A 15,617-nucleotide genomic window follows, 5' to 3' on the forward strand; every position below is an offset into this window, starting at 1 on the left:
AGAAAGATTGAAGGAGAGTTACAAGAGGAACAAAATGGCTTCAGGGGTGGAAGATCAACAGTGGACCCAATCTTTAGCATGAGACAGCTGATGGAAAAGAACTGAGAATATGGAAAGAATCTGGTCATGACTTTCATAGATACAGAAAAGGCATATGGTAGTATTCCCAGAGAGAAGGTTTGGAAAACCATGGTTAATAAGAGACTCAGAAGAGAAATGTCAGAGAGTACTGACACCAGTTAGAAAGACAGAATGGTTTAGGAATAAGACTGGACTAAGACAGGGGAGTGTACTGTCACTTCTTTTGTTTATTATGGTCATGGATGAAATTGTAAAGGAAACAAAGGAAGCCTATGGAGATAAAGAGATGAAGATACTGGTATTTGCAGATGATGATGCGATCTGGGGAAAGAACAGCAAAGAAGTGCAACAACAACTAGATGTACTGAATGAAAAAATTGAGAAGTATGGCATGAAAATCAGTACAAAGAAAAGCAAGACTATGGTAATGTCAAGAGGGGAAAGGGAAGGAAAGGGCATTGTGAAAATTGGAAGGAAGTCAGAGTGTGGAAATTGTGCACAGTTTTAAATACCTAGGAAGTGAATTAATGCAAAATGCTAGGGTGGACGTGGAGATTAGCAGGAGGGTACAGCAGGGTAATGCATCCTACCAAAGTGTAAGAAAACTTGTTTGGAGCAAAGAAGTACCAAGGAAAAGTAAAGAGATAATGTACAAAATATACTATGTACTCTTACTGACTTATGCAGAGACTTAGACTTTGACTAGCAGGCAAGAGATTAGAATTCAAGCCAGTGAGATGAAATTACTAAGAAGTATGATAGGAAAGACAAGAAAAGACAGAGTGAGAAATGAAGATGTTAGGAAGGAAGTTGGGATAGGAAGGCTAAATAAGCGATTTGAAAAGAATAAACTAAGGTGGTTTGGACATGTAAAGAGGATGGAGGAGAATAGGATTCCAAGACGGATGCTGGAGGCAAAGTGCAAGGGCTAGAGAGCAAGAGGAAGGCCTAGAACAAGGTGGATTGAATCAGTGAAGAGCGGCATAAGAAGACAAAATTTAGACTGGGACAAGATCGTGGAAGAGGAATGGTGGAAGGAAAGAGGAAGATGGAGAAGAGCCATAAATGCCCTGACCTGGCAGGAGCTGGATAAGGGGAAATGATGATGATGATGATGACTAAAATATGACCTGATGCCAAAATATTCATTTAAAGGGACAAATGAGACCCTCTCAACAGAGAAGAGAATGAGCAGGTGTGCATCAAATACCATTTAAATATGAAAATAGAGCCAAGGAACAAAATATGATACGTCATAAACAACAGAGCCCAATGGATTACAATGTCAATAACAGTCACGTAATACTACAAGCTAGCCTGCTTGCATGTTACAAGCATAATACACTCATGTTCATAAAAAAACAGAACACCTTAAAAGACCAGAGATGGGAAGGTCATATTCACAGGACATGTTCATTAGTATGTTCTACAGAAACGATTAGCATTTCAGCCACCTAGGTTCAGCATGTGTCCTATTGCCTAGTAGGCACTGGGTCCTCCATGGGCTCTGATAACTTGTTCCATGCGTGATGACATCGACGCGTATAAGGCGTGAATGGCGTCCTGAGGTATAGCCATACATGCTGCATTCACCTGGTTCCACAGTTCATCTTTGGTGGCTGGCATTGGGTCACAGCACTGCACCCATTGTTTCACCATATCCCACACATTTTTGATTGGCGACAAAAACGGTGATCGGGCGGGCCAGGGATACAGTATGAAATCCTGTGACAACAAGAAGGCACGTGTTCATGCTGAAATATGGCGTCTGGGGTGTCGTGCAGAAAGGGTATGGCTACGGGTCGCAGGATGTCATTCACGTAGGTCAAACTGGTCACAGTGCCCTGGACACGCACCAACTGTGATTTGTGGTTGTGCCCAATAGCACCCTACACCATAACGCCTTGAGTTGACACTGTATGTCTTGTGCAAATGCAGTAAATGTGATTCCTCTCCCCCTGCCTGCGGAGAACCAAAATGCGACCATCATTTTCAAACAAACAGAACCTGGATTTGTCCGTAAACACTGTCTGCTGCCATTCCTGTCCCCAGTGACGTTCCATACACCATTGCAGTCTAGCGTGTTTATGCACATTACTCAAAGGTAGGTGGAGAAGTGGATGACACGCCGGTAACCCAGACAGCAACGGATTGTCAATCCTGATAGTGCACGATGTGTTACACTGTTCCAATATTGCACCAGAGCCGAGGAGGACGCACATCTGTCCTGCAATGCCATTCGGATGAGGTGTCGATCTTCTCGGGGGGGGGTCTGGGTGGTGCAACCGACCTATCTCGTCATGTTCTATGGCCTTCTGTGAACCATTCTGTACACACCCGTTGCACTGGCGACACACTTCGTTCCACACGAGCAGCAATTTCCCGCATGGATGCATCACGTTCTCTCATGCCAATAATGCACCCTCTTTCAAACTCACTCATCTGATGGTACAGTTCTCGCATACGTCTACGAGGCATCCAGCATATCTGCTCAAGTCAAATTGATCCATTATTTTTGGTTTATAGCGACAACGAGAGCCACAGGCACATTTTACCAGTCGGTGGTGGTGCACCGAGATATCGATGTGGACACTGAACCTGAGGACCGACATGGTTCAAATGCTAATCATTTCTTCAGAGCATCCTAATGCACATGTGCTGTGAATATTAACCTCCTATCTCTAGTCTTTCAAGGTGTTCTGGCTTTTAAGAACATGAGTGCACATATTTTTAAAACTCAGGTCTTTGTTATAACCTTAGGTTTTCAAATATAATGTCCCTAGTAAAAAATATCTAGTTCCATTATGCACCATTGAAATTAATTAGGTTATCCATGGCCATACAGAAATACAGTCTTAAACATTTCCAACATCAGAGCTTCTATGACAAGATCTAACAGAACAAAAGATTCCAGCACTGGATTACTTGATTTCATTGCTACTAAAGGTGCCAGCAAATGAAGAATTCTCAAGACTTGTAAATACCAATCTTGAACCTTCAGCCAAGTATTCATTATGTGCTCATGTCTGAGGTTTCTTGCCACCTCGTGGTTTGATTGACTCGGAGATCTGCCACATAGCTTCTTCACACAGGAAATCATCAAAATTATTGAAAAATGCAATAATACGTTCATGTTTCTTGTATGGATATGTTCTGGAAGAAAGGAAGATCATTCAGTAATTACATAATGTTGCTCCTTTCATGCAAAGAATATTTTAAAAATAATTTAAGAATTTTAAAATACCTATACGGATAGTGATATCACATATAATCTTTCCTATTTTAAAAATTCTGTAGCTCTTTCAATACAAATGCCAAACACAAAGCCTGCAATCATTTTTCATCTGTAAGAAGAAAAAAAAAACAGCTGCCCTTTCCAATAAATTTCATTCTGAAGCAATTCTCCATATCTGGTGGTATTCTGATATTTATTCATGTTAGGATAGGTGACTGTGGACTTGAAATAAGAAAGAGAGAGAGAAAGAGAGATGGGACTGAGGGATGACTCAGAACAGTAGCAGACGACTCTGATAACACAAGTCAAAGTCATCCTGGAGTTTTGCATGCATCTGGGAGTTTTTGAATATTTTCTTCGAGCTGCCTATGAATGTGGTATCCGTTTTCCTTACCCCTTAACTACATTACAAACTATCCACTTCATGTCCGTATCAATATGACAATCTAACAATCAAAAAAATATTTTACCCCCCTAATTGATACTTTATTTGCCTTTGGCAATTTTATAAAATCATTAACAATACAGGCTCTTTATCTTATTGAAAGCAACTATACTCAATACTCTCCTGCTGACTTGCTAGGCCTAACGCATAAGAGGATTTTCTTTCAGGGTTTACTCCCTTAGCCTTTGAGGATGCCTTCCTCGTCCTACAAAGGCAGTAGGTTCCATCTGTACACCCCAGAAGGATGGGTTGCCTCTTCCGCCATCTCCGCCGTACCGAAGTCCATCATCTCCGCCGTAGATGCCGAAAGGTAGAAGGAAGACGACCCGTGGGAAGGCCACAAAGGAAATGGATAGATTTAGTTAAGAGCGATGTAATGCTGAGAGGTCATGATTGGGACAAGTTGGTGGAGGAAGAATGGTACAAGGACAGGATGAGATGGAGGAGGCTCATATACCACACCCGGGAAACTGGAGATGGTTTAGGATGATGATGATGATGATTATTATTAACAATACATGTTTTGACTGCTTTGCAGTCATCATCAGCTGTATTTACAAAAGCTTAGGTGTAAATAAAATAAAAGTAAACACATTATATGTTCTCATATTAGTCTTAATAATTTACTTGGGAAACTTAAAAATGTTGGTCTATTGGGGAAGGATGGTGGCGGTGGGGGAGGGTGGAATGCTTAAAAAGTGATTAATAACTTGTCCTTAACTAAAATATTGCTCTTCTTCCCCGCCGTCGATTCTTGTTTAGATGGGCTGGGAGGTGATTTCCCAGTCCTGGTCGACGATGCCGCCTCCGCCGGCTTAGACGCGGCTTTCGCCAACCTCGTGAGGGAAGGAGACATTGTCTTCTTCCTCTGCTGTGCCGGCGTAGGTTTCTTAGCCGGCACAGGCTTATTGGTGGTCGAAGGCCGGGATGGACCCGCCTTCAAGCTCATTCTCTTTGCGGTGTTGCTCACAGGAGCAACTGCCGCCTTGAGCACGGCGATCTTCTGGATAGGTGTTCCAGTTGAAAATGAGGAACTTGGGAGAGACTGTGCTATCAAGCTGAAGTCTAGTGTCTTGGCCGGTGCATTCAGAGAATTAAACTTATGGCACGTTTCCTGGTAGGAAAGACCATCCAGGGTCTTGATCTCTTGGATCTTCTTCTCACTCAGATAGGTCGGACAGTTCCGATCTCGAGGAGAATGAAGGCCAGGCAGCTAGTGCACTTGTATGGAGTTGTGCACTCCTCTGCACTGTGAGCTACTCTTCCACATGTACCACACACAGACTGATTCGAGCAACGAGATACCATGTGTCCGAATCTCTGGCATTGATAGCATCGCATAGGAGGTGGGATATACGGTCTCACATCGCAATGATAGGTTGTTACCTTGACTTTCTCTGACAACACTAACAATTTGAAGGAGACTATGAACTGAACACACCTGTGGCAACGTCTTCACCGTTGACTTTGCGTGTGATATGCTAGACGTATGTCCCGCCACGGTGCTTCATGTCTTCCATCAATTCATCGTCAGTGTTCAGAACGAGATCACGGTGGAAAATAACTCCATGAACCAGATTCAAGGTTTTGTGCTCTTCCACTTTGACGGGGATTTTGCCAAAGTGGTCACACTTAAGCAACCAATCTGCCTGGAGCGCAGTGCTTGTCTTAAGAAGCAAACCACCATTGCGCATTTTCTCCAGATCCTCAAGTTCACCGTATATACCTTTGATGTGTCGACAGAAGAGAATCTATTTGACCAGCTTGAAATCGTGCCCATCGGTTCTGGTAGCAACCAGGAACCTAGGGAAGCTGGAACCCAGACTAATTTTTTATTTTTTTTGCTATTTGCTTTACGTCGCACTGACACAGATATGTCTTATGGCGACGATAAAACCCAGACTAATACACTGCGCTTGTTCCCAAGGGTTTGCCCCCCTTAGAGAATCAAAAGTTAAAGACTTAGGTAGCGAACTACCTGAGGTGGCAGACGGAAGTTGTTTCGATGCCACGCCTGAAATCATCCTCCCCGAATGCCACCCACTCCGATCAGGGGTCTCTGTAGCCGAACCAAGCAGCCAAGGCAATACCCACCTGGTCATAGCCGGTACTGCCCAGGGTTCGATGTTGAATGATGCGTAATACGGGAAGACTGAGGCAATGAGCACTAGGACTCCCTTCCTCCACTCACTCACAATAGCATGTACCCCATAGCGTGTACAGAGCACTAAATATAGGTAAAAATAAATAAAAATAATTAATAAGAATATGTCCTTCTGGCAATCGGCTATGCAGGGACCTGTGTTGTCAGGCAGATACTACTGCCCGGGTACATGACACTCCCACCCGCCGCTTCCTGGGTGGTTACTAACACGGGCTTTCGAGCATAGTCGCACACGTAGGAGGTCCATCTCCGAGCAGCATGCACATCAAAAATTTTGAAATGGTCTACAACTAACCCTCAAAAAATTTTTTTTTTTAATTTTTTAAAAAATAAAGAGGGGACCATGGTCACATGACCCTTTTATTCTCCGGACCACCTTTTGAGCAGACTAAAGCGGAAGTGAGTGTATAGACCAGGGGATGGCGCGGGCAACAGGGGCAGCGCCTACGGTGTTGTCACACGATAGGTGAGGGGGCAAGGGGGGTGCGCTACTCAGAGTGAGTTTTGGCAACGGCGCAGTCAATGCGGAGCTGCCATACTTACTCACTCAGTGGATGTTCTGAACACGTGGGTGCAGTTTCAATCATAGCAGTGAGAGAATTTTATCAGTGTGCTTCGCTTTTACAAAAACAGTGTATGTGCGTATTGTGTGCTAATTCATAATTCTTGTAGTCTCTTGTACGTTTGTAGGTTTCTTCTTACTCGTTATTGGATATTATTGTGCAATGGATCCGAACAAAAATTCACCAGACTGTTATCAGTTGAAGAAGAAACGCAAGATTTTTACTTCCGGCGAGAGAAATATGATTCTGTCTGTTTATAAGCATTTCCGAGCGAATAGTATTGACGGCGGGATTAGTTTACCTCGTGTGCTGACCCCGGTTCTGATTCCGACTTGGGTGTGCAGCCACTCGATAGTGACACAGATTAATTACTGCGACACAAGATAAGCTGACGCTGAAACCTCCTGCACGATAATAATAATAATAATAATAATAATAATAATAATAATAATAATAATATGTAATAATATTTTTATAAAAATATATTTGTAATAACTAATTTATTGAAATTGTACTGGACAAAGCGGAGGTGGGACAGGTTTTCGCCTGTATCCCCAACTTCATCTGTCAGTTTCGAGTTAATTCCAGTACGAGTAGGCCCATACATAATCCTCACTTCTCTCGCTTTTTCATAAATCGCCCGTGAGTAGCAGCTCATTTCAATCAGAAATCAGGCCATATATTTAGATAATAATAGTATATACTATATATTAATAATAATAATAATAATAATAATAATAATAATAATAATAATAATAATAATAATAATAATAATAATAATAATAATAATAATAATAATAATAATAATAATTTAATGAATGTAATGCTTACTGTTTGTGTCAAAAGAATTCGTTCGCAATGCTTTAAGCGTGAAATTGTAGTTAGTACATTAAAATTGTGAAAGCCTCCGTGGCTCAGGAGGCAGCGCGTCGGCCTCTCAACGCTGGGTTCCGTGGTTCAAATCACGCTCACTCCATGTGAGATTTGTGCTGGACAAAACGGAGGCTGGACAGGTTTTTCTCCGGGTACACCGGTTTTCCCTGTCATCTTTCATTCCAGCATCACTCTCCAGTATCATTTAATTTCATCTGTCAGTCAATCATTGCCCCAGAGGAGTGAAACAGGCTTCGGCAGCCGGCTCAATTCCTGTCCTCGCCGCAAGATAGGGCTTCATTTATTCCATCCCTGACCCGGTCATTCACTGGAAAACAGATGGTAGGTTTTCACATTTAAAACGCAATTCAGTAAATTAATTGTTTAAAGATGTAAGCCGTTAAAAAACTGTATGGGATTCTAACACGCAGACGTTAGTGTATTAATTATTTTAAATTCATTCGAGGTTCAATCCGTGAGCTGTATTGTATTATAGTGGTGGAGTACAACTTTGAATCGTGCGCCGGCTCATTTGGCAACCACGGCGAGTGTGACGAGACAATGCCGTCACTTCCGCTTTAGTCTGCTCAAAAGGTGGTCCGGAGAATAGTCACCTTCTACGACAGGCAGGGATTACCTGCGAATGTATTCAGCCCCTCCCATCCACAGAAGGTCCCACACATTATACCAAACAGCAATCCATGTCCGCGCTGAGGTCGCCCCTTTTAGTCACCTCTTACGACAGGCAGGGGATACCGCGGGTGTATTCTACATGTGCGTCCCCCACCCGAAGGGGGTAATGTTCTTGTTTGTCACTTTATCAGTCTAAGGTATCCTTAGGAATCAACCCCAGCACCACATCTCAAAGGCCTTTTGAGTTTCAGCACTTCCACTTTTCGCAGGGTCCATGTTTCTGACCCATAGCTTACAAAAATTTTCACGAAGTGTTTTCGTACCTGCATGCCGATAGTCTTAGATGTTAGTAGAGACTTCTTCTTTGAGAAAGCTCCCTTCGCCTGTGCAATCTGGGCATTTATTTCCCTCATACATTTTCCATGAGATGTGATAAGACTTACTAGATATTTGAATTCCTTTACTTGATCTAGTTTTTCTCCATCCATCAGCACATTGGCAAATTGATAATTATCATCCCTTGTACATGTCACTATCTTGGTCTTCTTTTCATTTATCCCCATTCCATATCTTTTTATCATTTTCAGTTATCAGTGCTACAGTATATCATCTGTATGCCATGATTGTTAGTAGCTAAAAATTCCTTTATGGCTTCTTCTATATAATAAAGGTGATCCACATCCTTGTCTTCCACTCTTTATTTGCCTATCAATGTTGTCTGATTCTTGTATTGTAGAGTATTCTTCTGCCCCTATAGTCTATTTTCAGCTTTCTTAGGATATCAAATAGCACATTCCAGTTTACGTTATCAAAGGCTTTCTCTCTATTAATGAACACAATTACCATTGGTCTGCCTATTTCTAGAGATTTTTTATAATGACTCTCAGACTAAGAATGCCTCTTCGCTTCTTAAATCCAAACTGAAATATTATCATCTATCTTCCTCTCTATCCGCTGGTAGATAATTTAAGTTATGATTTTAGAGGCATGGGAGAGGAGACTCAATGTTCTATGATCTTCACACGTCTGTGCTCTATGCATTTTTGGGTCGGTCGGTCGGTCGGTCGGTCGGTCGGTCAGTGTTACCTGCCAGAGGTAGCAAGTGAAGAAATGGGAGTTGAAAATCTTATTGCACACAGTTTCTGTACAAGAATATCATGGTTTATGTGGTCAAAAGCTTTAGAAAAATACATAAATATCACATCCATTTGCCCTCATTTATCTAACTACTTGGACATACTGTAATCTATGTAAAGATTATTAAGTTTGTTTCTGTTGACTGCTGTGAAACAAATTTATTCTGTTGCTCAACAATAACTGGCTTTGTGTGTAAATACAATCGCAGAGGATAAATTCAAAAAAATTTCCTATAGATGATAGAATATGAATATACCAATTGTTATTAACTAATGTTTGCTTAGCAGACTTTAGAATAGGGAATACTCACATTAATTTCATTTGATTTGGAAAAGTACTGTAGCCATGCATTAAATTGTCAGATGACCCTTCAAAACAAAGTGAATAGCCGTGCGTCCGTGTGTCGTCGTGAGGTACACAGACTACTGCGGTCATCTGAGCACGCTGTTCATAAACCAGCACATCTCATGAGACATCTTAATGAGGTTCAAGTCGCAAGGGCCATTACTTTCATCCAGGAAGGATGGACTTTTCGTTGTGTTGCTGTGGATCTCAATGTTTCTACGTCAGTTATTCAACGCTTGTGGAATCGCTACAATGAGACAGGCCAGTTCATAAGGAGGGTTGGACCAGGTCGTGGACGCATGACAACCCCACAGGATGACCAATATCTGACCATCTGTGTATTGCAGCATCGTTCAGCAACTGGCAGAGGACTGCAACATGACCTCAGGAGGGTCACTGGAGTCATGGTGTCTCACCAGACAGTAAGGAACAGGTTAAGAGAAGTGTCCTTGTGCCCAGACGTGCTGTTTGAGTGCACCATTTAACGCAGCAACATCGTGCAGCTCGCTTTCTGTTTGCCCGTACCCACGTCAACTGGCAACTTCGCCAATAGAGACCTGTGTTGTTCACAGACAAGTCCAGATTTCCGCTGACACAGCGTGACAGACGTCAATGTGCATGGAGACGCTGTAGTAAGCAGTACATGCCAAATGTTGTCCAGGAAGGCGACCGATTCGGACAAGATTCTGTGATGGTGTGGGGTGGCATCAGTATTGATGGCCGTACGGATCTTGTCGTCGTCCGTGGTAATCTTACTGCTGCGGGGTACATTGAGCAGATACTGCTACAGCATGTGTTGGTTGCTGCATATGGTGTTGGCCCTGAATTTGTACTCATGTACAACAATGCCAGGGCTCATGTAGCGCGCAACACCAGAGCTGTCCTGCAACAACTGGACATTCAAGAGATGGAATGGCCAGCAGTGAGTCCCGACCTTAATCCCATCAAACATGTGTGGGATAGGCTTGACAGAAGTGTTCGTGGGCGTCCTGTTCCACCACAGACTCTCCAAGACCTCAAACAGGTTCTCATTGAAGAATGAGACCTGATACTGCAACGTGACTTCCGTTGACTTATACGGAGCATGCCAAGCTGTGATAAATGCTTGTGGAGAACATACACCATACTGAAGCTCTCCAACTGTGATAAAAATCCACCCTGGAGGACTGTTATCACTTTGTTTTCGCCCCTATTTGGACATTTCCGTTTATGTTCTGAAAATGAACGCGAATCCATTGATGTTCTTTTGATACTTCAACGGTAAAATATAAAGGTTTAGTTGGTAATATACCTGGGTGAGAGGTATTGTTTTGTGGAGCATGGCATACGTTCAAAAACATGTTCGCCTAATTTTTTTGAACTGTGTAGATATGTTAAGCCAGCCCCATGGTGTAGGAGTAGCGTGCCTGCCTCTTACCCGGAGGCCCTGGGTTCAATTTCCAGCCAGGTCAGGGATTTTTACCTGGATCTGAGGGCTGGTGCGAGGTTCACTCAGCCTACATGATTAGAATTGACGAGCTATTTGATGGTAAGATAGCAGCCCCAGTTTAGAAAGACAAGAATAACGGCTGAGAGGATTCGTCATACTGACCACACGACACCTCATAATCTGCAGGCCTTCGGGCTGAGCAGCGGTCGCTTGGTAGACCAAGGCCCTTCAGAGCTGTAGTGCTACGGGATTAGTAGATACGTTAAAAATGAAATATCTATTAACATTTCTGAACATTCTTTAATTTATATGAATAATTTCATCAGGACCTGCAGGTGTCCTTGATTTTAGTTTTTTTTACTGCTGATATGATTTATTTCCACAAAATATACTCTAAACACAAATATTTATTGCAGCAGAATCCACAGAAGGAATGCCGTACTATGCTTCTTCCTGAGAAAATACAGGTTGAAAGTACTGGGCAAAACCTTCTACAATTTCCTCACTGCTCCTTAATTTATCACTATAACACATATTTCTCTTCCTTTCTTTAACATTATTCCAAAATTATTTAGGATTATTTATTTCTATCCTTTCAATACATGCTTTATATGCTAATTTTATTCCCCTTTTAATTTTTGATCTGTAAAATTTGAACTATTAATTACTAAAGTCAGAGAAAATTTTGTACTTCTATTATAATTATATACAAACTTCAAAATTACTTTAAGGAAGAAGAAATAAGATTATGTCAAATGCTAGTGTGTTTCGTTGAGATAAAGGGGTATAAAAATTCAATGTTATGCTTACATGAGTATTATAAAATTTCAGAAAACAAATGGTGAAACACAATTTTCCAGATGAGACTGTAATCAACAGTACAAATGGCAAAACACAACATGGTTTAACATTTTCCATCCATGGTACTAACTGCACTAATAAATGATAAGTTTCCACTTGCCATTTCTTTCTTTGACTTCTATAATGCTATTATGTATTTGTTTGATTTGTAAATTGAGTATTTTTAAAAGAATGATTGTATTTTATGTCATTAATTGTCCTCAATTTCCTTTTATTTATTTAATAACGTTTTGGCTTATACTTGGTATTATCCTAACATTCCATCTTGTTATAAAATGCACTGAGTAAACATTAATACTTTAAAACTTACCCTTTCTTAAACCTCTTCATATTCTCTACAATATTAAACTGCTGCCATCTCTTTGAGAAGTTAATGGAACCTTCAGGCAACAAATCACTATTTCCTATGTGAACAAATGTCAGATCTTGGAGGACTAATCCACTGCAAAGAAGGTCAAAAACACAATCAATTAAGACTATTAAGACTTCTGATCTCAAGAAAACATTCTCCAGCAATATCTTTCAATAGAACTTACATGTATGGTATGCAGGGTGGTTGGGTCTCTGCTAATGCTTGACGATAAGCTCGAAAGCTAGATGAACTGTCAATAAGGGCACAGTACTCTTTCAAGCCTTCTGTAATTTGTTTCTGCCATTCTAGCCGACGAATAGGTGCTGAATCCAGAGCAGAAAGTAAGGCTAAGTATGAATTAAAATTGTTAATCTTGCGTAGATGTTTCATAATCTTAATAAACTTCACTACATAGCGTTCACGATCTTTAGCCTCGCTCTGCTCTAAAATTCGAGACCTTGCCCTGAAAGTAAAAAAAAATCAAATTAATACACATAACGTTAGATGCATGTACAAACTATCAATAAATGCAGAGTCCAACACAAGGAAAATCAAGTATTGGGACTGGTTCTGCTCGTAGGAATGCTACCAAGTATTACAAATGAAGAGAATCTGCCAAAGGAAGGATATACAACAGAAATATGTAACACTGTGTTATATAGATAGTTTAATCAAGCCTTTGTTAGCCAAATAAAGAATTCTCGTAACCAACATTTCATTCTAGTATTACCAGGTAGGAGAGAATGGATTTTAAGAAAAGCCCATCTATTTTTCAAGACTGGACAAGATCTAAATTTTGCTATGTACTCGAGTTCAGTAGACAACTTTAAGATCAGTGAATAATGCCAGAAGAAAGAGCGGGGGAACAAGGGGGCTATTTATTTGATGACTTTTATGTGGACTACATTTCGGATGGGACAAATGAATGGGATCTGTCCAGAGGTATAGAAGATTTCCTGCAGCTTGTCATATTTCACATGCCATAAACTCAAGTGACCATAATATAATTTTGATTAATAAATGACTCAGATCGGCTACAACAAAAGTCTCAATTCGTAGGAAAAAAAAACCACAATACCGCTAGCATACTATGCAATAAAAAAGTATTTGAAGAAAATACAAGACGTAACAATAGAAGTGACCAAATTTTCATCTCCCACTACCACGAGAACCAGAACCATTAATTCAAGATATACTAAATGATCCACAGTCTGACCCAGCCCGATGACTCCATGAGTAAGGGTGACAGAAGAAAAAAAAAGAAAGAAAGAAAAAAGGAAGTCATTTTAAAGAAAGCCCACAATGGTTGAAAACCTGATCCACAACACTTCACAGCACAGCATTAAATAGAGTCAACAATTAATTAATTAATTAATTAATTTATTTATTTATTTATTTATTTATTTATTCATTTATTTATTTATTTATTTATTTATTTATTTATTTATTTATTTATTTATTTATTCATTTATTTATTTATTTAGCCTATGGTACAAGTTAAGCTATGATAACATACAATACAGAAAAAAAATGCAGAAGTGGAGATATGAGGTTGTCCATTCCAAAAGTCGTCTTATCTACCTTTGATTTTAGAGGAAATCCCTAATGTACGTCACACTTATTTAATTTTACTACCATGTGTTGAAGTCCAAGGGCAGAGGGTCATCTTACTGAGAAATTGTAAATATAATTAGTAGAACATCAATAAATGAAATTTGTGTTTTGTATAGAACAAGTTTTGGACCATCCAGAGAGAAACTCAAACATTTTACCTTGCATCACTTATTTAAAAAAAAAAGAAAAGAGAAAAGATTGCTAATATAATGTCATAATAAAGCACCTTAGTACACTAATAAACTTTTCTCCTGTCAGTATAATGATATTCGCTAACATTTCAAACACTCCCGTGTGATTTATCATATTTACATTTTATGATTTTATGATTGACACTCAGTACTTGGAGAAAACTCTTCCTTTATAGGTTACATTGCATTCACAATAGAACCAACTTCAATTATAAAATATCATAATGTTGTTTTTAATCATGATAATAATGCATTGCTCTCTCAAATCTGATCCATCAGATCCATCACAAAGAACCTCCGTTTCTTCAGCAGGATTGTTTATGTCTTCCTCAGGATGAGTGAAAGTTGCAAAAATAATTAGTAGGTCAACCTTTGAAGTTCATCAAGGTTGCAAATACTGTAATCCTTTTGTGCCTATGGGTTTGTGTATTCGGTGTTCTGATGACAAAGTTGAGATGTAGAAGAAGAAATTAATGAAGATAGTATTAAAATACTTCAAGTAGACACGACTGTCCCCAAGATGAAAAGTCTTAATAATTGAGTAACTCCGCCTTCACAATACTGTACAATATTACCATAACCCTTTTCATTTTAAAAAGGGACATGCTTTGTCTCTTCTTTGAGGGATATCTTCAGCCTAAAAATATTATAATAACAAACACATGATATTCTTGGTTATGCTAAAAACAATAACTTATCCTTAAATTGTTTAAGAGTCAAGAAGACTCAGTCTATCATATATGAATACAGTTAAACAACAGTTCATGTTGTTAAGACATTTTGTGTCATAGGAACAAATTTATTTGTTTGTTTGTTTGTTTGTTTGTTTGTTTGTTTGTTTGTTTGTTTGTTTGTTTGTTTGTTTAGCCTATGGTACAAGTTAAGCTATGATAACATACAATACAGAAAAAAAAATGCAGAAGTGGAGATATGATTCAATGTGAAGATCACAGTGCTCTAAAAGTGGAAATAAATCTTGAATTAGGTTAATGTCATCTCAAGGTTATGTATGCTTGAGTGTGTATGTATCTGGTTAAACAGGGCTTGTTTTCCTAAGCGGAATTTCTCAATATACTGGTTGTGTAGCCGGACAAATCATGAGGTCCATTTGTAGGTGGTATGCGAAATATTCTAAAATGATAAAAGGAAGAAAAAAGGTAAAAATAATTGTGCAAATTCTAAGGTAAATGGGGTATTCACGGTGTCTGAGTACTTGCTTCTCGTGCCGTTTTTCTCTCTTCTCTTGTCCGGCCGGCTCTTGTGTGGTCCTGCTGCTTGCTGTTGATTGTATGCTAGGAGCAGGATGTTCTGGAGCTGAGGTTAGGGAAGTGATAGTAGTGGGAGTCAAGTAGAGGGGAGTGGAAGAATTAGAAGTGTTAAAATTGTTTGTATTCTGAAACAAGCCTTTATGATTTCTTTGAAGTTTTAGAGATTTCATTTTGGTTGTTGTTAGGGTTACTTCTTTGATCGATGTTAATCAAAGTATTTTCATATATGATACCTTTATTAATTATTTTCAGGGCAGGACTTTTTTTTTTTTTTGCTTTACGTCGCACCGACACAGATAGGTCTTATGGCGATGATGGGACTGGAATGGGCTAGGAGTGAGAAGGAAGCGGCTGTGGCCTTAATTAAGGTACAGCCCAGCATTTGCCTGGTGTGAAAATGGGAAACCACAAAAAAACCATCTTCAG

General features: G+C 39.9%; 1 protein-coding gene across 1 annotated transcript in view; it reads right to left on the bottom strand.

Moving 5' to 3' along the window:
- Positions 1-2,877: 2,877 nt before the first annotated feature.
- C3G (C3G guanyl-nucleotide exchange factor) overlaps positions 2,878-15,617 on the bottom strand; it is a 426,509-nt gene continuing 413,769 nt past the window's right edge. Inside the window, exons 15-17 of the mRNA XM_068226676.1 lie at positions 12,303-12,581; positions 12,077-12,208; positions 2,878-3,234 (exon numbers count right to left, since the gene is read on the bottom strand). Coding sequence (XP_068082777.1) covers positions 3,102-3,234; positions 12,077-12,208; positions 12,303-12,581 — 544 coding nt within the window. The 3' untranslated portion in view covers positions 2,878-3,101. The remainder of the gene's footprint in view (positions 3,235-12,076; positions 12,209-12,302; positions 12,582-15,617) is intronic.

The sequence above is a fragment of the Anabrus simplex genome, chromosome 3 (genome assembly GCF_040414725.1).
Source record: "Anabrus simplex isolate iqAnaSimp1 chromosome 3, ASM4041472v1, whole genome shotgun sequence".
Taxonomy (NCBI): Eukaryota; Metazoa; Arthropoda; class Insecta; order Orthoptera; family Tettigoniidae; genus Anabrus; species Anabrus simplex.